General features: G+C 42.6%; 2 protein-coding genes across 8 annotated transcripts in view; both read left to right on the top strand.

Annotated features, from left to right (window-relative positions):
- Window positions 1-6,071, top strand: part of LOC139554774 (exopolyphosphatase PRUNE1-like) — a 29,232-nt gene extending 23,161 nt beyond the window's left edge. For all 4 annotated transcript variants that reach the window (XM_071367906.1, XM_071367908.1, XM_071367905.1 and 1 more), the window contains one exon: window positions 560-6,071. In XM_071367906.1, coding sequence (XP_071224007.1) covers window positions 560-1,045 — 486 coding nt within the window. In that variant the 3' untranslated portion in view covers window positions 1,046-6,071. The remainder of the gene's footprint in view (window positions 1-559) is intronic.
- Window positions 6,072-8,154: 2,083 nt separating this feature from the next.
- Window positions 8,155-20,898, top strand: LOC139554776 (BCL2/adenovirus E1B 19 kDa protein-interacting protein 2-like). Of its 4 annotated transcripts, none has more exons than XR_011670891.1 (10): window positions 8,155-8,325; window positions 8,865-8,990; window positions 9,138-9,211; window positions 9,309-9,548; window positions 9,874-10,080; window positions 10,283-10,385; window positions 10,491-10,622; window positions 19,230-19,316; window positions 19,554-19,704; window positions 20,217-20,898. XR_011670891.1 is itself a non-coding variant. In XM_071367909.1 (10 exons), the coding sequence occupies exons 2-10, from the start codon at window positions 8,929-8,931 to the stop codon at window positions 20,239-20,241; spliced, it is 1,029 nt and encodes a 342-aa protein (XP_071224010.1). In that variant the 5' UTR covers window positions 8,156-8,325; window positions 8,865-8,928; the 3' UTR covers window positions 20,242-20,898. The 4 variants fall into 4 exon arrangements, 3 of the variants coding, with proteins under 3 accessions (XP_071224010.1, XP_071224011.1, XP_071224012.1); XM_071367909.1 differs by having other exon boundaries at window positions 8,156-8,325; window positions 19,606-19,704; XM_071367910.1 differs by having other exon boundaries at window positions 8,156-8,325; window positions 8,800-8,990; window positions 19,606-19,704.
- Window positions 20,899-27,064: the final 6,166 nt, after the last annotated feature.

The raw sequence follows: 27,064 nt of genomic DNA, 5'->3' as shown, positions 1-27,064 counted from the left end.
ACTGCCATGCCAACTTATATTGACCCCTAGACCCCTATGATGTGAGATGATTGTATATTTATAGGGTTAGTAATATAATATTATGGATTTGATAGGGGTAGGTTTTATAATAGGTAATAGTTCCACCTAGCCCTCTAATAGACTTGGCAGAATTTACCAATTTTGTGTGGCACATTTCTGTTCCTGACATTGAAAAGTATTTTATGAGTTCAGTGTACTGTAAAGTGGCCATTTGAATATTGGTGTGAATCTTTCCTCCCTGCTGCTTAAATATACATAAAAAATTGGTCTACTTTGTGTGCCAACCTACCTACCTACCTTGTTAGTTTAATTTTGGCCTTCAGAAACTATTCCTTGGTGTGAAAATAAATAGTATTATTATGTGATATTAAGCATGTCTGTAAGTGAGATAAATCAAAGTATTCAATGCTGCCTGTTGCTATTATTTATTAGTGTGTTTATCCTCTCAGGCATGACAATTTGAGAATATTAGTCAATGTTTAAACGGCAACTATGAAATAGCAATACACTTTTAAGTGTGTTTCACATTCTGCTGTAGGTGAGCCAAGCATTAGAAAAGGCCCGGAACCCCTCTCTGTGCATCTCTCCAATGAGCAGCCCCTTCAACGACATCAAGTCCTATCTCCAAGGCAACGCGCTGGCCTCCCGCAAGAAAGTGCTACCTATCCTCAAGGACTTCCTGAAGGAGTGGGACAAGAAGCAAGTGCATTGTGGGGAGGCGGAGGACTTTGAGGAGCTGGACAACCACTTTGACCCCACGGGGTCGCCTGGTATCGATGGAGATGCCCGCCGCCACTGCTTTTCGGCCTCTCGGCACCACCGCCGCCGCCTGTTGGGTGCCGAGGACTCTGGGACGGAGGAGGACTTCCAGGTGCCGGCCACACCCATGAACAGCCTGGTGGAGGGCTGTCCACTGGACGCTGGCCTGCCCCAGATCAGCGTGGAAGCCATTTTGGAGAAGTTCAGCTGCATGATAGGGGAAGCAGGGGAAAATAAAGATGTCAGCTGGCCAGGTGATCAATAACCTTCTATTGATGCCTTTAAATCCTAGTGCCCCTGGTTCTCTGTCCGCGTGCACTGCAACCCAACCAAAAGACTATAAGGAGTGTTCAAACTCAGAAGCATATCAATCAATTGTATGTTTCATAAGGGACATCTCATAGCGAATTATAATGACAATCCAAGGGGCCATGTACAGTAACTCACTCACTGGTGAAGACTCCAGACAACAATGAAGGTTCAATAGTGTTTTCTCTCTGTATCCCATCTGAGTACATGGGACTGCCTCATTGGTTAGTGCCATCTCCAAGTGTAGGGGGAGTAGATTGGACATTTGGAGAATACATGATGGACTAATGTAATGAATCTTTGAAGGGCCTATTTCAATGTCACAGGCATTTGAGTGAAGCTTTATTTTGAGGAGAATATTGCCCCTGGAGAAGGACTTTATCAATTTTTGCAGCATGTGTTTCAGTAGTCCTGGTCCTTGAAAACTGCAGAGTTTGCTGTTTTTTTAGTGCAACTTATCTATGTACAGCTTCAGTAGTGAGTTATTGAGCTGATGATTGAGCACGTGAAATCTCCTGGTATGTGTGTGCGAGCGCGTGTGTCTGTGTGTGTGTGTCTGGAGTTCTTGGTTAGCGTGATGTCGTGATGACATTATGATCAGGTTTGTTTCAGTCCATAGTTCTCCTCATTGTCGGAATCCATCTGGAAAAGAAAGAAGGGAAGAACACACACACTCCCCACAAAGAGAGAGAGGTGGAGAGATACATACCAGATGTCAGATGCAACTCTGCTGTTCATTCAATGCGTTTGAACTGCCTGCCCCCAGTCAGATCTCTAAAATTGCAGGTTTCCTTTTTATTTTTCCCGTCATGAATCTTGTTCTGGAGGCAGCTCTGCAGAGTGATCACTAGCTGGCACAGCCACAAAGTCATACAATCTGATTTCAAACCTAACCCTAACCTTAACCCTAATCACACTGCTAACCCTAATGCATAAACCTAAACTTAAATTAAGATCAAAACCCTTTTTGTTTTCATGAATTTGTACAATATAGACATTTTTTGAGTGTGAGGCTGGCCCATCTACCGGAAATCGCATAGTTTTGCCTCAAGGACAAGACTCATCCCAATAAACGTTTATCTGTGCTAAATATTCTCCCTCTCTCTCTCTCTCGCAGGTTTTTCTGAGATTTAGATCACAAAGCTACTTCAGCTGCCCAAATATACACAAATCTTACGTGGAACTTATCGTCTAGTTTATCGTCCAGACTTATTCAGGGAATTACCATTGATTATGTCGTCCTAATGACATCATAACATTTTGATAACAAATTAATTGATGCAGAGGTTGACTTCATGCATACAATTTTGCGCTGAATTTTGTTCAGCATGTTATTCCTGCATTACAAAAAACGGTGATACATTTCTATTAATTACATTTACATTTACATTTAAGTCATTTAGCAGACGCTCTTATCCAGAGCGACTCACAAATTGGTGCATTCACCTTATGATATCCAGTGGAACAACCACTTTACAATAGTGCATCTAACTCTTTTAAGGGGGGGGGGGGTTAGAAGGATTACTTTATCCTATCCTAGGTATTCCTTAAAGAGGTGGGGTTTCAGGTGTCTCCGGAAGGTGGTGATTGACTCCGCTGACCTGGCGTCGTGAGGGAGTTTGTTCCACCATTGGGATGCCAGAGCAGCGAACAGTTTTGACTGGGCTGAGCGGGAACTGTACTTCCTCAGAGGTAGGGAGGCGAGCAGGCCAGAGGTGGATGAACGCAGTGCCCTTGTTTGGGTGTAGGGCCTGATCAGAGCCTGAAGGTACGGAGGTGCCGTTCCCCTCACAGCTCCGTAGGCAAGCACCATGGTCTTGTAGCGGATGCGAGCTTCAACTGGAAGCCAGTGGAGAGAGCGGAGGAGCGTGGTGACGTGAGAGAACTTGGGAAAGTTGAACACCAGACGGGCTGCGGCGTTCTGGATGAGTTGTAGGGGTTTAATGGCACAGGCAGGGAGCCCAGCCAACAGCGAGTTGCAGTAATCCAGACGGGAGATGACAAGTGCCTGGATTAGGACCTGCGCCGCTTCCTGCGTGAGGCAGGGTCGTACTCTGCGAATGTTGTAGAGCATGAACCTACAGGAACGGGTCACCGCCTTGATGTTAGTTGAGAACGACAGGGTGTTGTCCAGGATCACGCCAAGGTTCTTAGCACTCTGGGAGGAGGACACAATGGAGTTGTCAACCGTGATGGCGAGATCATGGAACGGGCAGTCCTTCCCCGGGAGGAAGAGCAGCTCCGTCTTGCCGAGGTTCAGCTTGAGGTGGTGATCCGTCATCCACACTGATATGTCTGCCAGACATGCAGAGATGCGATTCACCACCTGGTTATCAGAGGGGGGAAAGGAGAAGATTAATTGTGTGTCGTCTGCATAGCAATGATAGGAGAGACCATGTGAGGATATGACAGAGCCAAGTGACTTGGTGTATAGCGAGAATAGGAGAGGGCCTAGAACAGAGCCCTGGGGGACACCAGTGGTGAGAGCACGTGGTGCGGAGACAGATTCTCGCCACGCCACCTGGTAGGAGCGACTTGTCAGGTAGGACGCAATCCAAACGTGGGCCGCGCCGGAGATGCCCAGCTCGGAGAGGGTGGAGAGGAGGATCTGATGGTTCACAGTATCAAAGGCAGCCGATAGGTCTAGAAGGATGAGAGCAGAGGAGAGAGAGTTAGCTTTAGCAGTGCGGAGCGCCTCCGTGACACAGAGAAGAGCAGTCTCAGTTGAATGACTAGTCTTGAAACCTGACTGATTTGGATCAAGAAGGTCATTCTGAGAGAGATAGCAGGAGAGCTGGCCAAGGACGGCACGTTCAAGAGTTTTGGAGAGAAAAGAAAGAAGGGATACTGGTCTGTAGTTGTTGACATCGGAGGGATCGAGTGTAGGTTTTTTCAGAAGGGGTGCAACTCTCGCTCTCTTGAAGACGGAAGGGACGTAGCCAGCGGTCAAGGATGAGTTGATGAGCGAGGTGAGGTAAGGGAGAAGGTCTCCGGAAATGGTCTGGAGAAGAGAGGAGGGGATAGGGTCAAGCGGGCAGGTTGTTGGGCGGCCGGCCGTCACAAGACGCGAGATTTCATCTGGAGAGAGAGGGGAGAAAGAGGTCAAAGCACAGGGTAGGGCAGTGTGAGCAGAACCAGCGGTGTCGTTTGACTTAGCAAACGAGGATCGGATGTCGTCGACCTTCTTTTCAAAATGGTTGACGAAGTCATCAGCAGAGAGGGAGGAGGGGGGAGGAGGGGGAGGAGGATTCAGGAGGGAGGAGAAGGTGGCAAAGAGCTTCCTAGGGTTAGAGGCAGATGCTTGGAATTTAGAGTGGTAGAAATTGGCTTTAGCAGTAGAGACAGAAGAGGAGAATGTAGAGAGGAGGGAGTGAAAGGATGCCAGGTCCGCAGGGAGGCGAGTTTTCCTCCATTTCCGCTCGGCTGCCCGGAGCCCTGTTCTTTGATTAATACCCCCTTTTGTATTTTTGAGTTACCAGACATTTGCCTGTTCCCAGATCTATTTGTGCTCTTGCCAACTCCTATCATCAGAGTTGACTATACAGCATCAACAGAGCTGGGCTAGTGATGAATTGCTCTGATGATGGTATCTGATCTGGAATCTGTCGCATACCCCAGAGAGCCTTGTGGCGGTTCATTTGAGGAAACATTACTGCATTAGTGCAGATGTCTGCTTCATTAGCTGTCTGTAGTTGGGCCTGAGGAGTAGGTTTGAACTTACTGTACCACAGAGATGTGCATACACCCCTAGGAAAACCCACATACAGATGAATGCATAGACACAAACACATTAGACAGTGGCCCGATTCCATTTCAGTCACTAGTCTCTTCCTTGAGGTCTACCATTTCAGTGTTCGCAGATCACAAGGATTCGATAGGTAAGTGATAAGATGATGGCTCCACCTCGTTCGATAGGGTATGTGAAGGTTCTACCATACACTCACCTATCCAGTCCTTTTGCATCGTGGAACTTCAAACTCTGAGAATAAGGGAGGGCGGCACGGACAAAAATGGAATCCTGCTAGTCTCGCTGGAACTTCGGGCTTTGTTAGAATTCCCAGATTTTATTTAATATATCTTTGACAACAGAAAACATCTTAGAATGTTGACTAGCCCTGTGCTGAACCATTTAATGAAGTATTAAATGAAGATAGTATAGTTGATCATACCACTTGATTATATAAATCAACCATGCAGTTTCATTGATTTATTCTCTACATCACAGCGAGAAGTAGTTTATAGTAAAATAATATGTTGTGTCTAGGCTAGCATGGTATTGATAGTGAGTTTGCTATTAAACATACTCTGAAAGATTATTATATTGAGCCTCAGGTATTAAGGATTTGGCAATGCTTGGCCTGTAGTTGTGGGGTTTTTTTGCCAGCTAAACCTGCATGAGCCAAAAATAATCCATTGTGTTAATTATGTTTTGTTCTTCTTCTTTATCTCCAAATATACTTTTTGTTGAATGGTTTCATGGGAAATGTAGCTTATGTGGTAGACAGTGTAATTGCTCAGTGACTCTGCAGCTTAATTTGAACACTAAAACGAGTTTGTTTTTTCCATACCATTTGTCATGATTACATGTTTTAGTAAACACTCTTGTCACTGTGGTGTTCTAATCTCTCTAATTAACGTTTGAAATGTTAGCTTGCTGGACTTGTTTAGCTTCTAAATAGGTTGAATGACAACAAGTCATTCACAATGTTGTTTCTTTAACCCAAACTGGTTCCCTTTTTCAGTTTCTCATGGCTTTAATCCAAAACATGCCCCCCCCCAACCCCTCTACATGCAGTTCCTTTCAGCATGGCTAGTTTTGTGAATTTTATGCAGGACAATCGGGATTCAACTTCCCTTTTATTCAAGTACGCAATATGAAAAGTGTTTGCTGTGCGGTTCCTGAATGCGAAATCACGTGTATGACGAGATTATAAAAGAAAATGTTCAAATATGCACTTCTATTAAAAAAAAATATTTTAAGAGTTTGTGTTGTCATCAGGTTTTATTCAGGCTTCTAACTGATTCTGGGTGATTGATCTGATTCAAAATCATAACCTAAAGCTAACATTTCTACAAGGCACTATTGGAATATTTAGTGCCTATCACTAACTATCTCGAACTCCACCAGTCAGCAGTGTCTAATTTCTCTTAGGGTGTGTTCTCACCATTTTCCCACCATATGCTGTGTGTGTGTGCATCCACCCATTCCTGGTCATGTCTCAACATGTTATTGTGTTCATGCCTTCAGAAAGTATTCATCACACCACCTGATTTTCTTCTACATTTTGTTGTGTTAAAGTCTGAATTTAAAATGGATTAAATTGAGATTTCTTGTCACTGGCCTACACACAATACCCCATAATGTCAAAGTGGAATTTTGTTTTTTGAATGTTTTACAAATTAATTATAAATTAAACGCTGAAATTAGTATAAGTATTCAACGTCTTTGTTATGGCAAGCCTAAATAAGTTCAGGAGTAAAAATGTGCTTAACAAGTCACATAATAAGTTGCATTGACTCAGTGTGCAATAATAGTGTTTAACATGATGTCTACCTCATCTCTGTACCCCACACATACAATTATCTGTAAGGTCCCCCAGTCGAGCAGTGAATTTCAAACACAGATTCAACCACAAAGACCAGAGTTTTTCCAATGCCTCACAAAGAAGGGCACCTATTGGTAGACATTGAATATCCCTTTATGCATGGTGCAGTTATTAATTACACTTTGGATGGTGTATCAATACACCCAGTCACTACAAAAATACAGACGTCCTTCCTAACTCCATTGTCGGAGAGGAAGGAAACCGTTCAGGAGTTTCACCATGAGGCCAACCGCTCAGTATATAAAAGAAACGGAATGGAGGTAAGCACAGGCAAAACCCTAGAGGAAAACCTGGTTCAGTCTGCTTTCCACCAGACACTGGTAGATGAATTCACCTTTCAGCAGGACAATAACCTAAAACACAAGGCCACATCTACACTGGAGTTGCATACCAAGAAGACATTGTATGTTCCTGAGTGGCACAGTTACAGTTTTGACTTAAATATACTTGAAAATCTATGGCAAGACCTGAAAATGGTTGTCCAGCAATGATCAACAACCAATTTGACAGAGCTTGAAGAATCTTTTATAATGGGCAAATGTTGTACAATCCAGGTGTGGAAAGCTCTTAAAGACTTACACAGAAAGACTCACAGCTGTAATCGCTGCCAAAGGTGCCTGCCTCTACAACGTATTGACTCAGGGGTGTGAATACTTATTTTCAATACATTTGCAAAAATGTCTAAAAACATGTTTTCACTTTGCCATTATGGTGTATTGTGTGTAGAAGGGTGAGAAACCAAATCAATGTAATCCATTTTGAATTCAGGCTGTAACACTACAAAATGTTGAATAAGTCAAGGGGTGTGAATACTTTCTGAAGGCTCTGTATCACACATTGCAGATGGAAAGCAAAGATCTAAGCTATCAAACGGGCTTTGTCAACTCCAAAGGTCAACCCCTATGTTTATCAGTATATGAATGCTTGGCAATTTCTCTCGTTTCTAAACATATTTAAGATACATAGGCAGTTTGTGGTGACTGAATGAGGAAATGTTGAAGAGGGGTGTGATTACTAGAAAAATGTAACTACTCAAAATTACAAGATAAGTACTCATGGTGCAATGCTGAGCCAGCAAATAATGTGTAGATAGCCAAGGAAGTACCAGGTGCACAAAACATCTTTGGGTACAAAATCTCTTAGGTCAAATTTCTATGGACCTTTCAAATCTACAGTAGGCCATACATTTTGGATTCAGAATAGGTATTAGGATGTTTGTATGTGTTTTGTACTATAAATAACATTGAAAAAAATCCTCAATCATGTATCACTGGTTTCAGTGCTGACTCTTTTGTTTGATTCTCTGTGATGTCATACAGCCCAATAGCCTTACATTGCATGAATTCTGAACAAGCATGCATGTACATGCATGTTTTCACCCTAAAGCGGAGCTTGTGCAGTTAATTCCTGTTGCCTTGGTTACAGGGATGGGCTTGCACTGGCAATAAATACACCACACCTTGACTCTCAGGTGTGGCAATTGTGTCAGTGCAATTGAGGCTTCGTCATGAGTTCAGCAAATCCATAACATTTACCTCTTTCACTCAAAGGCTACTCATTGTACAGTTACTGTACTTTTACAAAGGCATTGAAAAGTTTGTCGGCCTGTCAACCAAATACCATCAACAAGGTAATGTTACACGTTTGTTGCTTTGTGTTGTATCTGTGCACATGCATTCCTGTCTCAAGTTTTGTTTACCACTTATTCACATGAATCTAACCAAGACAAACTTGATGATATTGGTGCAATTTAATGTGTTCTCACTGGTGAAAGGGTCTTACATTCTACAAGTGATTCTACATTTTCATTATAATACAAGCTTTGAAAAAGAAAGTACAAAATGGTGACAGACAGTGGTTGTTGACAGCCTTGGCTTATATACCGTACTACCTATATTGCACTCAATACAAATGAACACTGTGCGTGTTCCACTAGAGGCCAGCATAGGAACAAATCCCTCATTATCCGATAATTTGGCAGAACTGATCAGACATGAACCTGTTGGTGTTAGTGTTTTTTTTTTTTTACTTGTTACCGTATGTCCATGACATTCATCATCATTTCTTTTTACACCCTTTATTCTCCTCAAATAAAAAAATGAAGTTACAGCTAAAGTTGCTCCTGAGCTGTAATAGCGGTTTGGATTTTTAATTTCTCCGGGCCAAAAGGTTTGCTGTTACTCTGACAACATCTATCAGGAAACTTGGCACTGAAAACCTGCACAGCAACAACATGGAGCCAAGAGAGGAAGAGCAAGAAATGGAGAAGGAGAAGGAGGACATTTACATTCCCAGGTCAGAGGTCATGGTCATCAGACTGAATTGTTTTTCTTATATTATCAACATACCAAATATCCAAACAAGTGTTTTTTCACAATGAAACACCTATATCTAATAAAAAATCCATAGAAATGTAATTGTTGACCTCTCTAAACATTGTAGGTCACCTCCCAGGAATGTTCATGGCACAGATGCAGTCTCGGGGAACCCCACATTAGCTGCTGATGACAGGCCAGGTAACACTTCAATTCAAAATGGCAATGTTGTAACATCACAGTCACTGTTATAAAGCTCCATATAAATGCAAATCATGATAATTAAATGTCATGGTAGCCCCGCCCAGCAGCCTGGCTCTGACAGGGCCCCGACCCAGGAAGAAGCGCCTGGTGGCCCCCGCCCTAAGTCTGACGCTGGATCGCAGTGACTCGGCGGTGTCCGACGACTATGCCACAGCTGCCCTCTCTCCCTCCCCTGATGATGACGATTTGGGGCTGGACATCGACTTGGATGCCATGGAAACGCCCTCGGACAGCGAGTCCCTCCATTTTCCAGTGCACAACATGGATTTGGAGGGTGAGAACTGGGTGCAGTGGACAGGACAGACTAACAGCCTTTATCTTTGGTCCCTTTCTTCACTCACAGGTCCAAGACAGGCCAATGAACTTATTGAACAACTTTCACTTGGATTATTTTTTTCCCATGGGATAGACACAAATAGGCTATTTTGGGAAATTCACAATATATAGCTATTCCCTTTATATATACTTTGCATTCGATGATCTTGACCCCATAGATATAACATATTATAGACAGTACACAACCACTCTCCGTCTATACATTTTGTTATCTACAGTACGGTATGGGAAATTGACCATTGAAACATTATTCCCATTCACAGATGACCTGCTTCGTCTGGGAGTGGCATCATGTTTCCATAAGGCCCGTGAGTCAGTACCAGAGCAGATGGGAGTGGGCTCTCTTGACCAAGACCAAGTGGACAGCCAGGGCACTAGGTGGCGCCGGTTCCGCACAGGAGATCCGCTTCAGGAGAGTCTGGTCAACATGAGTGTACTGGATCCTTTCCTTCGAGTCTTGTCACATGGGGGTGAGTCCAGAATCCCAGCACTCACTTAATCTGTCGCACTTACCTAACCGACATTATGCAAGAATGTGAGCTTTTCTCAGGCTCATGGATTTCGGATAATGTGACCGTTTGTTGTGAGATCAACTCGGATGACAGAACGAGCATCTTCACTTATTTTTTGCATGTTCATTTTTGCCTCATCCAAATATTGTTTTCCTTCTAGGTTACTATGGAGAAGGGTCTAATGACATCATTGTGTTCTCTTCCTGCTATCTCCCTGAAAACAACATGGAGAACTACCAGCATGTCATGGACAACCTGTTCAGGTCTGAGAGCTAATTGATGAGAAGCCACAGTCTTAGTAAAACACTATCTGAATTGGCCACTCTTCAGGTCGACATTCCTAACCACAGCACCACTAAACATTGCAGGTACGTTGTGGGAACGTTGGACCTGATGGTTGCGGAGAACTATGTCATTGTGTACCTGTGTGCCATGGCCCAGCGTGACAAGCTCCCCACCATTGGCTGGCTCAGAGAGTGTTACACCACCGTTGACAGAAGGTTAGTTCTGTTTACTCAAATTGGCTTGGTTTGCGGTCCTATTTCAGAAGACTATATGCCACAGTGAGTAACAAAACAGTACAAACATATTTTAACTCAACAGTATCTCATGTCAGCGGAGTCTACAAGTCGTAGGCCACGTTCCAGGTCGAATAAATTGCAGTCATCAACATTGCAGTCAGAGTGCTATATTATATGATGTGGTTAGTGGATATGTTCAACACCTATTCAGGCATTGTGAGATCTGGCAACTGCAATGTAGTTGGCCTGGAACACTGCCAAAGTCAAATCTCAGGTTATTTTATTTTATGCAAAGTAATTAAGTCTCAAGTAATCAAATCATTGAAATTTGTCTCAGTCGGTGAAAAATAAGTGTCTCAGTGTCGAAAATCTACCAAGCTGGCTGTCTGTCAAGACACGGAAGAAGAGCCGGATGTTTTCTGTGTCAACTGCACAGGTGAAAACCAGATGACAGTCCCTTTCGTCTAGTTGGCCTGCTGCACTGATCTTCAGAAACTCATCATCTATGAAGTACTTTGCCCTGGTGACACGAAGGTCCTCCCCTGGTACTGGTGTTGAAAATTCCGGCATAGTGTAGTGTGCAAATTCTGGGAAATACTCTTCCATTTTTGATTTTCCCTCCAAAATCTTCTCTGCTAGGAGGTCCTGTTTGTTCAGTAAGACCCAGACAGGAAGGGTCCTTAGCCACCTGTTGTTCCAGATGATCTTGAAGAGGTTTAGTGCCTCCTGCAGCCCGTTGGTCTGGCTGTCTTCCTGCATCACCATGTCATAGCTGCTGCTGTCCACCACAAAAATAACATCCCACACGTCAGCAAAACACCGCATCCACTTTCTGCTTTCGTACCTCTGACCTCTAACATTAGATACATGAGGGCACGACAACACCTTTACCCCCTCGAGACTGAAAAGATTTGGCATGGGTCCCCAGATCCTCAAAAAGTTCTACAGCTGTACCATCGAGAGCATCCTGACCGGTTGCATCACCGCCTGGTATGGCAACTGCTCGGCATCTGACCGTAAGGCGCTACAGAGGGTAGTGCGTACGGCCCAGTACATCACTGGGGTCAAGCTTCCTGCCATCCAGGACCTATATACTAGGCGGTGTCAGAGGAAAGTCCCAAAAATTGTAAAAGACTCTAGTTACCCAAGTCATAGACTGTTCTCTCTGCTTCACCCCCATCCCCCCCATTTGTTTTTACACTGCTGCTACTCACTGTTTATTATCTATGCATAGTCACTTTACCTCTACCTACATGTACAAATTACCTCAACTAACCTGTACCCCTGCACATTGACTCAGTACTGATACCCCATGTATATCGCCTCGTTATTGTTCTTTTATTGTGTTACTTTTTATAATTTTTTACTTTTGTTTATTTGGTAAATATTTTCTTAACTCTTTCTTGAACTGCATTGTTGGTTAAGGGCTTGTAAGTAAGCATTTCACGGTAAGGTCTACACCTGTTGTATTCGGCACATGTGTGAAATAGAGTTTGATTTGGATTGGATTTGGATTTGGTTGGCTACTTTGAAGAATCTAAAATATATTTAGATTTTTTAAACACTTTTTTGGTTACTACATGATTCCATATTTGTTATTTCATAATTTTGATGTCTTCACTATTATTCTACAATGTATAAAATAGTAAAAATTAAGAAAACCATGGAATGAGTAGGCGTGTCCACCACCGTTGCGCTCTCGTGTAGTGAAACAGAATAGAAGCTACCAAGACGAGTCTCAAGCCATCACATTTGTGACTTGTCTTGATCTAATACAAGTCTGCACCTCATTAGGTAATTGCTAAGTAATTACTATTTAACTATATCACAAAGTTATACCAGAAGGCTACTTTTATACCAGTACCAGTACTTTTAATAAATAAACGCCTTAAAACAGCAGACAGTAAAATAAAGTTAAACCTTCAGTAAATATTCCCAAATAATACCATGCATACTTAAAAAAAATTGTGTATGAGAGTTTGAATGTGCAGTGTAGCAACCATATGTACTTATATAGTATAGAAAATAACCCACAGCAAGTAGCTGGCAATAATAGTGTCACATTGGGCCTTAGCATCCTTAGCAAGTTTACGAGAGCCTGCTTTGGCACTCCTTCTTCAGCCAGAGGATGGCATCAAAACCAAAGTATAATTTTGAGTTTCCTCCTGACTTCCCGCACAACCAACCTACAGTTCTCAGGCTAAGAGTTGGTAGATTCCAGGGTTTTGTTCATTAGGCACAAAACGGAAGAAAATGGACTGAAACTAGGATGAACTACATGGACTTGTCCAATAAAAAACACTCACATAGTCATTTTCCGTTGGAAAACGTTTTTAAAACGTTTTACATTGAGTGCCCCAATGGAAAGAGTGTTATTTTTTTCAGGATGGTTACAACAGTGTCCAAAGGCTTCTGTACGGCATGGTGTTAAAGGAATTTTAATTCCTGTTTATCAACCAATTCAATTAAAACACTCTGCCCATAAATAAGAATTTGTAAGATAATTATCAGCATAAAATGGACAGATACCAGTCTTAAAATCAATCAATCAATAGCGTTTATTCTCGAGAGTACTGAATCATAGTACAAATTACATCAGGTTATATAATAAAAATGATGTCATAGGTTTTAATGTCCAACCTCCTCTCGGATACAATGGCAATACAGTTCGAGTTCTCATTACTGTCTGCCACCTGTTAAACTATCTACAACCAACCCAAGGTCTTCCCCTCCCTGGGTAGAGACATCATCCTAGCCTGTCTGAAGATAAACCCATTCTTTCTAACAAGGAACACATAACATTCAACATTTATGAGTTATAATTCTAAGTCAAATGTATACATATTTTAGGGGCCTCCCGGGTGGCGCAGAGGTCTAGCCACCAGAGTCTCTGGGTTCGCACCCAGGCTCTGTCGCAGCCGGCCGAGACCGGGAGGTCCGTGGAGCGACGCACAATTGGCATAGCGTCGTCTGGGCTAGGGAGGGTTTGGCCTGTAGGGATATCCTTGTCTCATCGCGCTCCAGCGACTCCTGTGGCGGGCCGGGCGCAGTGCGCGCTAACCAAGGGGGCCAGGTACACGGTGTTTCCTCCGACACATTGGTGCTTCCGGGTTGGAGGCGCGCTGTGTTAAGAAGCAGTGCGGCTTGGTTGGGTTGTGCTTCGGAGGACGCATGGCTTTCGACCTTCGTCTCTCCCGAGCCCGTACGGGAGTTGTAGCGATGAGACAAGATAGTAATTACTAGCGATTGGATACCACGAAAATTGGGGAGAAAATGGGATAAAAAAAAAATAAAATAAAAATGTATACATATTTTAGTCATTAAACACAAAAATCCCGTAACACATGGCTACTAACATAATCCCTCATATTTCCAGAAAGCTTTGATGCTGTAAACCTTGACCTGGGTCTAATACTAATAATGTAACTAAATGTTTGGATCCAGTAAAGGTATCAAGTGAACTGCAGGAGGAAAAAAGCTGCTAAGACCATCCCACTGACCTTGTATGTTGTTGAAATGAATGTCTCAACTTGATATTCCTTTATATTATTTATATTATTATATTTTATTTATTATATTAGTATATTTATTTATTATATTTATATTATTATATCTTATTTCCCTTTATACAACACAGACACTCATTTTTTTGTGATATGATTTTGGACCCTTTCTTTGAACATTTACATTTTAGTCATTTAGCAGATGCCTTTATCCAGAGGGACTTACAGTTACTGCATTCATCTTAAGATAGCTAGGTGGGACAACAACAACATATCAGGGGGAAGCTGGTTCCACCGTTAGGTGAATACGTGGACAACTACAAATACCTAGCAGAGCAGGAGCTTCCCTCCAATAGGGGTGGGAGGGCCAAAAGACCAAAGATGGCAGAACGGAGAACTCGGGTTGTGGTTTAGGGTTTGAGCATAACCTGAAGGTAGGGAAGGGCAGTTCCTCTTGCTGCTCCATAGACAAGTAACATGATCTTGTAGTGAATGCGGGCTTCGAATGGAAGCCAGCGGAATGTGCAGAGGAGCGGGGCGACATGGGAGAATTTGGGAAAGTTTAACACTAGGCAGGCTGCAGCGTTCTGGATAAGTTGCAGGGGTTTAATGGCACAAGCGGGGAGCCCAACTAACAGCAAGTTGCAGTAGTCCAGACGGGAGATGACAAGTGCATAGATTAGGACCTGTGCAGCTTCCTGTGTGAGGTAGGGTCGTACTCTACAGATGTTGTAGAGCATGAACCTGCAGGAGCGAGTCACTGCTTTGATGTTTGCAGAGAACGACAGGGTGTTGTCTAGGGTCACACCAAGGTTCTTTGCACTCTGGGAGGGTCACACTGTGGAGTTGTCAGCCGTGATGGAGAGGTCATAGAGCGAGCAGGCCTTCCCCTGGAGGAAGAGCAGCTCTGTCTTGTCGAGGTTGAGCTTGAGATGGTGGGCCGACATCCAAGCTGAGATATCCAAGCTGAGGAGCGACCTTGCAGGTAGGATGCAATCCAAGAGTGTGCAGAGCCTGAGACACCCAGCCCTGAGAGGGTGGAGAGGAGGATCTGATGGCTCATGATGTCGAATGCAGCGGATAGATCTAGAAGGATGAGAACAGAGGAGAGAGAGTCAGCTTTGGCAGAAAAAGCCACCATGACACAGAGAAGAGCAGTCTCGGTTGAGTGACCCATCTTGAAGCCTGACTGGTTATGGTCAAGAACATCATTCTGAGAGAGATAGCGAGAGAGTTTGTCTGAGACAGCGGGCTCAAGTGTTTTGGAAAGAAAAGAAAGAAGGGATAGTCTGTAGTTTTTGACGTCATAGGGGTTGAGTGTTGGTTTCCTGCGTAGTGGAGCGACACCGGCCATTTGAAGTCAGAGGGATTGATGAGTGAGTGAGGAATGGGAGAAGGTCTCCAGAGATGATCTGGAGAAGGGAGGAGGGGATGGGGTCAAGTGGGCAGGTTGTCGGGCGGCCGGACACTAGTCGCAGGATTTCATCTGAATAGAGAGGGGAGAAAGAGGTCAAGGCGGCGTGGGGTAGTTCTGTGTGAGTGGGACCAGTTAACTCTTTTCAAAGTGATTGACAAAGTCGTCCGCAGAGGGGGAGGAGGGAGGGGGTTGAGGATCAAGGAGGGAGGAGATGGTGGAAAATAGTTTACTAGGGTTAGAGGCAGAAGCTGAAATGTAGAGTGATAGAAAGTGGTTTTAGCAACGGAAACAGAGGAAGAGCATGTAGAGAGGAGGGCGTGACAGGATGATAGGTCCTCCAGAAGTTTAGTTTTCCTAAATTTTCGCTCCACGCAGGCCTGTTCTGTAAACTCGCAATGAGTCACTCAGCTACTGAGCAGGAGGGGAGGGCCGAGCCGGCCGGGAGGAAAGAGGACAGTGCGAGTCATAGGATGCGGAAAGGGAGGATAGTAGGGTCGAACAGACAGAGTCAGGAGACAAGACAGAGAACTATTTACAAAGGGAGAGATGATATGATAGAAGAGGAGATAGTAGTGGGGGAGAGAGAGCAAAGATTGCGATGGCATATGACCATCTGGGTAGGGGATGAGTGGTGAGGATTTGACGGTTTTCCATACAAGATTAAGTGTTTGTGGATGAAAAAGCTCTTTCAATAGTTCTACATTGAGCATGCTTTTCAGTCCAGGAGTAGGGCTCACCTGTGTCTGGAAAACCACCATTGTTCTTTGTGATGTTTTCTCCAATAGAGCAAGTGTTTTGACACCTGACCGTGTCTAGCCAACTTCCCCTCTCACTTTCTGTTGTCTGACTTGGCCCATGTACAGTATCAGTCAAAAGTTTGGACACACCGACTCATTCTAGGGTTTTTCTTTATTTTTTACTATTGTTTACATTGTAGAATAATAGTGAAGACATCAAAACTATGAAATAACACATATGGAATCATTTAGTAACCAAAAAAGTGTTAAACAAATCTAAATATATTTTATATTTGAAATTCTTCAAAGTAGCCAGCCTTTGCCTTGATGACAGCTTTGCACACTCTTGGCATTCTCTCAACCAACTTCATGAGGAATGCTTTTCCAACAGTCTTGAATGAGTTCCCACATATGCGGAGCACTTGTTGGCTGCTTTTCCTTCTCTCTGCGGTCCATCTCATCCCAAACCATCTCAATTGGATTGAGGTCGGGGGATTGTGGAGACCAGGTCGTCTGATGCAGCACTCCATCACTCTCCTTCTTGGTCAAATAGCCCTTACACAGCCTGAATGTGTGTTTGGTGCCATTGTCCTGTTGAAAAACAAATGATAGTCCCACTAAGCGCAAACCAGATGGGATGGCGTATCGCTGCAGAATGCTGTGGTAGCCTTTCTGGTTAATTGTGCCTTGAATGATAAATAAATCACAGACAGTGTCACCAGCAAAGCACCATCACACCTCCTCCTCCATGCTTCATGGTGGGAACCACACATGCAGAGATCATCCGTTCACCTACTCTGTGTTTCTCAAAGACACGACGGTTGGAACAGAAATTCCCAATGTTGGACTCATCAGACCAAAGGACAGATTTCCACAGGTCTAATGTCCATTAAAACTAAATGCATGCTATTCAATTGATCACTGCCCGCACCTGCCTGTCCGTCCAGCATCACTACTCTGGACGGCTCTGACTTAGAATACGTGGACAACTACAAATACCTAGGTGTCTGGTTAGACTGTAAACTCTCCTTCCAGACTCACATTAAGCATCTCCAATCCAAAATTAAATCTAGAATCGGCTTCCTATATCGCAACAAAGCATCCTTCACTCATGCTGCCAAACATACCCTCGTAAAACTGACCATCATACCGATCCTCGACTTAGGCGATGTCATCTATAAAATAGCCTCCAACACTCTACTCAACAAATTGGATGCAGTCTATCACAGTGCCATCCGTTTTGTCACCAAAGCCCCATACACTACCCACCATTGCGACCTGTACGCTCTTGTTGGTTGGCCCTCGCTTCATACTTGTCGCCAAACCCACTGGCTACAGGTTATCTACAAGTCTCTGCTAGGTAAAGCCCCGCCTTATCTCAGCTCACTGGTCACCATAGCAGCACCCACTCATAGCACGCGCTCCAGCAGGTATATCTCACTGGTCACCCCCAAAGCCAATTCCTCCTTTGGTCGCCTTTCCTTCCAGTTCTCTGCTGCCAATGACTGAAACTAACTGCAAAAATCACTGAAGCTGGAGACTCATATCTCCCTCACTAGCTTTAAGCACCAGCTGTCAGAGCAGCTCACAGATCACTGCACCTGTACATAGCCCATCTGTAAATAGCCCATCTATCTACCTCATAGCCTATCTATCTACCTCATACTGTATTTATTTATTTATCTTGCTTCTTTGCACCCCAGTATCTATACTTGCACATTCATCTTCTGCACATCCACCCTTCCAGTGTTTAATTGATATATTGTAATTACTTCGCCACCATGGCCTATTTATTGCCTTAACTCCCTTATCTTACCTCATTTGCACTAACTGTATATAGACTTTTTCCTTTTTTCCCCTACTGTATTATTGACTGTATGTTTTGTTTATTCCATGTGTAACTCTGTGTTGTTATATGTGTCAAATTGCTATGCTTTATCTTGGCCAGGTCGCAGTTGCAAATGAGAACTTGTTCTCAACTAGCCTACCTGGTTAAATAAAGGTGAAATACATTTTTTTTTTTTTAATTGCTCGAGTTTCTTGGCCCAAGCCAAGCAAGTCTCTTCTTATTGGTGTCCTTTAATAATCTTTGCAGCAATTCGACCATGAAGGCTTGATTCACGCAGTCTCCTCTGAACAGTTGATGTTGAGATGTGTCTGTTACTTGAACTCTGTGAATCATTTACTTGGGCTGCAATCTGAGGTTCAGTTAACTCTATTGAACTTATCCTCTGCAGAAGAGGTAACTCTGGGTCTTCCTTCCAGTAGCTCTTGATGCACTTGAAGAAACTTTAAAAGTTCTTGAAATTTTCCGAATTGACTGACCTTGATGTCTTAAAGTAATAATGGAGTGTCGTTTATCTTTGCTTATTTGAGCTGTAATATGGGTTTGGTCTTTTACCAAATATGGCTATCTTCTGTATAACAATGAAGCTGGTTGAGAATGCCAAGAGTGTGCAAAGCTGTCATCAAGGCAACGGGTGGCTATTTTTTAAGAATCTAAAGTATAACATATTTTTATTTGTTTAACACTTTTTTGGTTACTACATGATTCCATATGTGTTATTTCATAGTTTTGATGTCTTCACTATTTTTCTACAATCTAGAAAATAGTCAAAATAAAGAAAAAGCCTGGAATGAGTAAGTGTGTCCAAACTTTTGACTGGTACTGTAAGTGAGAGAGGTAGACCACTTACTTAACAGTTTGCACCTGTCTGGGGAGTCACACAGACTGGGCCCCAAATAACCTTTGGAGGCACTAAAGTAACCTTTGGTAGAGATACGTGTCTTATGGAAATGTTTAAACCGTCAATCATGGTGATGTGAGATATGTGTGAGAGAGGTAGTGTAAATCTACAGAAGATATACTGACAGATTGAATGAACAACTGTTACCTTTACTCTTAAACTTGATTCTGTTTCTCTCGTAGGTTGAGGAAGAATCTGAAAGGTCTATACATCGTACACCCAACCTGGTACATCAAGGCCCTGATCACTATCATCAAGCCCTTCATCAGGTGAGGGCCACCATCCCCTGAGACACCAAGTCTAGTCTGTCAGGGTTGCTGTTGTTGTTGTTGAGTCAATGGGCCCTGTTACTCCATGAAGCAAAAGGGACATCTATAGAACAATGGCCATAGCACTGTTTGAGCAGCCGCCCTGATCTTGTAACTGTAATAGTACAAATCTTAATTGTATATTTATTTCATCTGAACGATGCGGCCCACTACTGTATCTTTATTTTTTACATGTAGGCTCTGTGCCGTCACACAAAACTAATGGCTTCCGATCCCGTCATCCTCACAGCTCCAAATTCAGTCGCAAGCTTCAGTTTATCGACAGCCTTCGGGAGCTGTCCCAGCACATCCCTATTGAGCGTGTGCAGATCCCCGACTGCGTCAGACAGTGAGTGACACCATCAGACTCTCTCACGCCACGTTCAAAACACTTGGGAACTCGGAAATCTCTGACTTCCGACCTCAGTGCGTTTAAGACAACTGTGAACTTGTAAAAAATGTAGCTCCGACTGGGAAAAAAATATTTTTGAGGGGTCAACTCAGAATTCCAAGTCGGGAACTAAGGTCTCCTACTTTCCGACCTTAAGATCACTGAAGTCATTATTTGACCTTGTTTTTTCCAGAGTTCCCAGTACTCTTGAAAGCACCATCACACATTCACAATAAGATACATTAATGAACCCATAAATGGGAAAGCCCATCACCTCGTATGTTTATTGTGTGACTAATATCTAGTTTTTCTTAATCACTCTTTGGCTACCATTGAGTAAATCAAAGTATTCATTTCAAACAGAAAGAAAACAGTGAGACCTTCTATTATGATGATTCATGAAAATGTATTGGCTGTGTTTATGTATTTATTGTGTTTCAGTCCAGTTCAATATATTTCCATTCACACAGGTTTGACGAGAATATGGACAGGTGATATGCTGAAAATGGTGATCTGGACCACAGTGTAAGGTACAAGAAGCCAAAACAGTGGACTAAAAAGGCTCAAATCTGGCAACCAATGACTTGACACTGATGATGAACCTGGCTGGCCAATCTAACGTCAGTTGTCCTATGAGACAACTTTAACCAAAGTATCTACTGCAGGACCACAAGTAGAAACACTGAGCTCCAGAAGTATTGAGACTGTAACCATGTTTCCATCCACAGTTTTTATGCAGTAAAGTCATACCATATAAATAAAAATACCAACAGCTGATGGAAACAGGAAGTTTCGGTACAATGTTATAAATGCAGACAGATCATTTGTTCGTTCGACATGGTGGGATATTTTTGTGTCAGTAAAATGAATAATGTGAGAAATGGCAGTGGAAATGCCTTCATGCACAAATATTGATATAATAACCATCATATCGAAGTAAACTTGGAGTCACGCGATGTTATGGGGAGTGGTCCTCCCGCTACAACTCAGGAAACCATACAGATTATTAGGCTACAGATGAAGTGATGAATTTTACAGGGTGGTGAAAGTGCAATGTGATCTTTATGCTCCTTTCCAATAAATATTGAGGGTCTTATTCTGGTGAAATGATGATCAGTGCTTGACTGCCAATAAAAATATTATCACCTCTTATCCATAATAATCTCATCATGTAGACTTAAAGCCAATTTATGCTGTCTCTGAATATGTGATTCTTACAGAGAATGTGAAGCAATTGCAGAGCCTCTGAAGGCTTGTGGAGGTCAAATCGAGCTCCGTACCGCATCGCCGTGAGCCTCCCAAAATTTGTGGCAATGATTGGTTGACAGTAGATGGGGGCGGGAGGTCCTGTATTAACACAAACTCACGTCCTTGACAACTCCCTTCACAACAGCTCTGTTCCGCAAAGTGCAAGAAGTATGAATGTCCAGACTTCTGCAGAGACCATATAGCAGTAAATGCTGTACGGTCACTGCAGATGACGGATTGACCATGCAGAGCCTTTTAACCCAGCACAGCCTACCCACACTGTATCTGCAAGCTGTTGGCTAGAGAGCATGTACCAAGACCAGAGGAGGCACATTTGCTATTTAATGCAACAATTTTTGTGACAAAACTATCGGTAGAGTTGAAAATGCGATGGAAACATAGAATTTTTGATTTTTATGCGTACATGAAAACTTAAGCGAAAATGTACATTTTGTGTGCACTACGTTATCACGCACTGTCAATTTTGTGGAAACACACCACTGGTGGGAAAATGCACACATTTTCTATATGCCGATTCTAGAGTATTAGCATGAAAATCTGTAGCCAGTTGGATGGGAACCTAGCGAGTGACACGTTATGTTGTTTTGGCTCTCCACTCCAGAACTTGGATTTGATATGGATACAATGACAATTAAAGTGCAGGTTAAAGTGTCAGCTTTAATTTGAGGGCATTTTCATCCATATCGGGTGAACCGTTTAGAAACTACAGCACTTACTGTACATAGTCCCTCCATATTAGGGGACCAAAAGTATTGGGACAAATTCACTTACACTACCGTTCCAAAGTTTGGGGTCACTTAGAAATGTCCTTGTTTTTGAAAGAAAAGCAATTTTTTTGTCCATTAAAATAACATCTTTATTGATCAGAAATAGTGTAGACATTGTTAATGTTGTAAATGACTATTGTAGCTGGAAACAGCAGATTTTTTATGGAATATCTACATAGGCGTACTGAGGCCCATTGTCAGCAACCATCCCTCCTGTGTTCCAATGGCACGTTGTATTAGCTAATCCAAGTTTATAATTTTAAAAGGCTAATTGATCATTAGAAAACGCTTTTGCAATTATGTTAGCACAGCTGAAAACTGTTGTTCTGATTAAAGAAGCAATAAAACTGGCCTTCTTTAGAGTAGTTGAGTATCTGGAGCATCAGCATTTGTGGGTTCGATTACAGGCTCCAAATGGCCAGAAAGAAAGAACTTTCTTCTGAAACTGGAACTATTCCATATGAAAAATTGCCAAGAAACTGAAGATCTTGTACAATGCTGTGTACAACTCCCTTCACAGAACAGAGCAAACTGGCTCTAACCAAAATAGAAAGAGGAGTGGGAGGCCCCGGTGCACAACTGAGCAAGAGGACAAGTACATTAGAGTGTCTAGTTTGAGAAACAGACACCTCACAAGTCCTCAACTGGCAGCTTCATTAAATAGTACCCGCAAAACACCAGTCTCAACGTCAACAGTGAAGAGGCGACATATATGTATTGTGTAACATGAAGTCCTATGAGTATCATCTGATGAAGATCATCAAAGGTTAGTGATTAATTTTATCTCTATTTCTGCTTTTTGTGACTCCTGTCTTTGGCTGGAAAAATGGCTGTGTTTTTCTGTGATTTTGCGGTGACCTAACATAATAGTTTGTGGTGCTTTCGCTGTAAAGCCTTTTTGTAATCGGACACTGTGGTGGGATTAACAAGAAGTGTATCTTTAAAATGGTGTGAAATATTTGTATGCTTGAGGAATTTTAATTATGAGATTTCTGTTGGTTGAATTTGGCGCCCTGCACTTTCACTGGCTGTTGTCATATCGATCCCGTTAACGGGATTGCAGCCATAAGAAGTGGGAATTTCAGTACTTTAGCATAACCTTTCCTACAGGTTTCCTCATGGTTCTATTTAAAGTAATGTTCTCAAATTGCTCAGGGAACGTTAAGAAACAACGTTCTTCCATGGGAATTTCAGTACTTCAGCATAACTTTTTCTGCCGGTTTCCTCGTGGTTTTATTTAAAGTCATGCTCTCAGAATATTAAGAAAACGTTCCATAAAAACACAAAATGTTAGTATTGTTCAAAGAACTTTCTAAGAATATTATTTAAAAACATATACACTGAGTACACAAAACATTCCATGACATAGACTGACCAGGTGAACCCAGGTGAAAGCTATGATCCCTTATTGATGTCACTCGTTAAATCCACTTCAATCAGCGTAGATGAAGGGGAGGAGACATGTTAAAGAAGCATTTTTAACACTTGAGACAATTGCGACATGGATTGTGTATGTGTGCCATTCAGAGGGTGAATGGGCAAGATAAAATATTTTAGCGCCTTTGAACTGGGTATGGTAGTAGGTGCCAGGCGCACTGGTTTGTGTCAAGAACTGCAACGCTGCTGGGTTTTTCACACTCAACAGTTTGTATGTATCAACAATGGTCCACCACCCAAAGCACATCCAGCCAACTCGAAGCATTGGAGTCAACATGGAACAGCATCCCTGGGGAACGCTTTCGACACCTTGTAAAGTCCATGTCCCGACGAATTGAGGCTGTTCTGAGGGCAAAGGGGGGAGTGCAACTCAACATTAGGAAGGTGTTCTTAATGTTTGGTATGCTCAGTGTACATTGTTAAGTATGTTCAGGTGTGTTGACTGCGCCCACTAAATTGTCCAAACCTGATCTTAATGAGTGCTTGTTTCCTTTGAAATGGGGTCTGTTTGAACAGACTAAAATGAACGTGGCATGCTAGCTCCATCCTGGTAGTGCAGTGGAGTAATTCCATGGATAGAGGACAGAATCTCACTGATGCCGTGCCACAATACAAAATATGCGTTTGCATGGTTAAGCAAATGAATAGCCACGTACTTCAGCATCCAATCTGTTATTGGAGTTCAGAACAGTTAACCTAAGCTAGCAGTGTTATTAAATATTATTGAAACATTCTCAGAATATTATTTAATTACTTTCAAATAACCTAGAATTTCTGTTCTAAGAACGTTATAAAACCTCCCAGGAAAACTTTCACGGAACCATAATAAAACATTCTCAGAACCTAATTGCAACCTCCCAGAACAGTCAACACGTTTTTAAAAAACAAATCAGTTTTACTGGTCAGGAAACGTATGGATTTGTTCCCAGAACCAATGAGAAACCAAAGACTTGCGTTCCCACAACTTCCAAGGAACCAAGTGTGCTAGCTGGGAAGCAACCGGTTTTATATGAATCATCATTAACTATTATTGCTTATATTACACTGAACAAAAATATAAACGCAACATGCAACCATTTAAAAGATTTTACTGAGTTACAGTTTATATAAGGAAAAATAAGGAAAATAAATTCATTAGGCCCTAATCTATGGTTTTCACATGACTGGGAATACAGATCTGCATCTGTTGGTCCCAGACACCTTAAATGAAAGTAGGGACATGGATTAGAAAACCAGACAGTATCTGGTGACCACTATTTGCCTCATGCGGCACGAAATCTCCTTTGCATAGAGTTGATCAGGCTGTTAATTGTGGGCTGTTGAATGTTGTCCCAATCCTCTTCCATTGCTGTGCGAAGTTGATGGATATTGGCGGGAACTGGAACACGCTGTTGTACACGTCGATCCAGAGCACCCCAAACATGCTCAATGGGTGACATATCTGGTGAGTATGCAGGGAAAGGAAGAACTGGGACATGTTCAGCTTCCAGGAATTGTGTACAGATCCCTGCAACATGGGGCTGTGCATTATCATGCTGAAACATGAGTTGATGGCGGTGGATGAATGGCATGACAATTGGCCTCAGGATCTCATCACGGTATCTCTGTGCATTCCAATTGCCAAATTGTAATTCTGTTCGTTGTCCGTAGCTTATGCCTGCCCATACCATAACCCCACCGCCACCATGGGGCACTGTTCACAACGTTGACATCAGCCATCTGGTACAGTTGAAACCGGGATTCATCTGTGAAGAGCACACTTCTCCAGCGTGACAGTGGCCATCAAAGGTGAGCATTTACCCACTAAAGTCAGTTACAACGCCAAACTCCAGTCAGGTCAAGACCCTGGTGAGGACGACGAGCACACAGATGAGCTTCCTTGAGACGGTTTTTGACAGTCTGTGCAGAAATTATTTAGTTGTGCAAACCCACAGTTTCATCAGCTGTCCGGGTGGCTGGTCTCAGACGATCCTGCAGGTGAAGAAGCCAGATGTGGAGGTCCTGGGCTGGCGTGGTTACACATGGTCTGCGGTTGTGAGGCCAGTTGGACATACTGCCAAATTCTCTAAAACAATGTTGGAGGCAGCTTACGGTTGAGAAATGAACATTTAATTCTCTGGCAAAAGCTCTGGTGGATATTCCTGCTGTCAGCATGCTAATTGCACACTCCCTCAAAACTTGAGACATCTGTGGCATTGTGTTGTGTGACAAAACTGCACCTTTTAGAGTGGCCTTTTGTCCACAGCACAAGGTGCACTTATGTAATGATCATGCTGTTTAATCAGCTTGTTGATATACCACACCTGTCAGATGGATGGATTATCTTGGCAAAGGTGAAATGCTCACTAACAAGGATGTAAACAAATCTGGCATGACAATATGGAACATTTCTGGGATATTTTATTTCAGCTCATGAAACATAGGAACAAAACTTTGCATGTTGCGTTTATATTTTTGTTCACTGTAGTTGACCTATGATGGAAGCATCAGCTGGGGGTAATTTCATTTCATCCTTTTATTTACATTTTTGTCTTAATAACGTAACTTTCTCAAATGTCTGTCTACCAAGAGAAAACAACATGCTTGTAAATACCTCATCAAATCCATTGGAAGTACATCTACGGCCCTTAGATTATGCTTTCTTAAAACACCAAGTTCACCAAATTGGATTCTGGAAATGTCTGCTGTATTTTCCTTTAAATAGGAAACTACTCCATGTGATCGACACGTTTATGAATGAACCCCAATGTCTCATGTTCAACTTAATTCTTGAGACACTCAATAGAACCCATTATACACTGTGACTTGTATTCCAGTACAGGAGTGAATGTGTTGTTTTTAGGAGCTCTGTTGGGTACAGTGGGAGGGTGTTTGGCCTCTACCAGCTTCCTCCCCTTCCACACAGCACTTAATAAAGGAACACAGAGGGAGGGAGTGGGGAATTTGGCCCAGATCGCAGAAGGTGAGACTGGCTGTTCGGACCCACCAGACGCACAGGAAAAGGACCCTTACAGGGAGAGGAAGTGAGGTAGCTGTGGGGAAACTCAATAAACAGGAACAGAGAACAGCGTATGAAGTGTGAGACTGGTGCCAGGCCGAGGTTTACAGTTAAGGAAATCAGGCTCGGCCGATCCCATCTACACTATAGGAAATAGAAGTCCAAAGTTTGAGTCATTCAGGTCTTTAAAATAGGTGTTTTGAATCTAGAGATGATTTACTGATGTTGCCACTTTCTTTACTGTGCGTGCATCAATATCTGTTTTCAAGCCCTTGATTAGAAAAACATGATATGCTGTTCTGGGTTGTATACAGAGTAGATGGTTTGTTTGAGATTGTATCTCATCATTGGCTTGTGTTTTCAATGTCCATATGTGGTATTAAGTCGCATACACTTTTATATGATAAATTATTTAAAAAATAAGTTAATTATCATTTCTACACATTTTCTACCTGGTCTAAGTCATTTAAGTTCAGACTGGAATATTAAAAACTATTTTCTTTTTTAAAATTCCGCGACCAATTCAAACCTCCCCACCAGTTGAGACTAACTGCTTCAATCCCTAGTTTTATTCATTAGAATTTTATTACATCATCCATAAATACAGTTGGAGACATTACAGCATGTTCCATTAGTTGGGTTGTAAAACAGGACCTGCAGTACAGCAAGTTCAGCTGTGGCTCAGTCGTCTGATAACTACCATCAGTCATTGTGTAAGATTCATTACAGAACCACCACTACCAGTCATTATTTGGAGGCCCGATATAAACAGCCCATGTTATATATTAACCAACAGCTCCAACTTCTCATGCTGAAACGCAATGAAAAGGAGCTCTTATCTTGTTCC

Source organism: Salvelinus alpinus, chromosome 26, assembly GCF_045679555.1.
Source record: "Salvelinus alpinus chromosome 26, SLU_Salpinus.1, whole genome shotgun sequence".
In the NCBI taxonomy this organism is placed as follows: Eukaryota; Metazoa; Chordata; class Actinopteri; order Salmoniformes; family Salmonidae; genus Salvelinus; species Salvelinus alpinus.
The sequence above is the reverse complement of the archived record's forward strand: the minus strand, read 5'-3'. Positions and strand labels throughout refer to the sequence as shown.

Coding starts and splice junctions, on each gene's coding strand:
- LOC139554776 (XM_071367909.1), top strand. CDS start 8,929: ATGGAGCCAAGAGAGGAAGAGCAAGAAATGGAGAAGGAGAAGGAGGAC. Junction 9,549..9,873: donor GCACAACATGGATTTGGAGG/GTGAGAACTGGG, acceptor TCCCATTCACAG/ATGACCTGCTTCGTCTGGGA. Junction 10,081..10,282: donor TCGAGTCTTGTCACATGGGG/GTGAGTCCAGAA, acceptor TTTTCCTTCTAG/GTTACTATGGAGAAGGGTCT.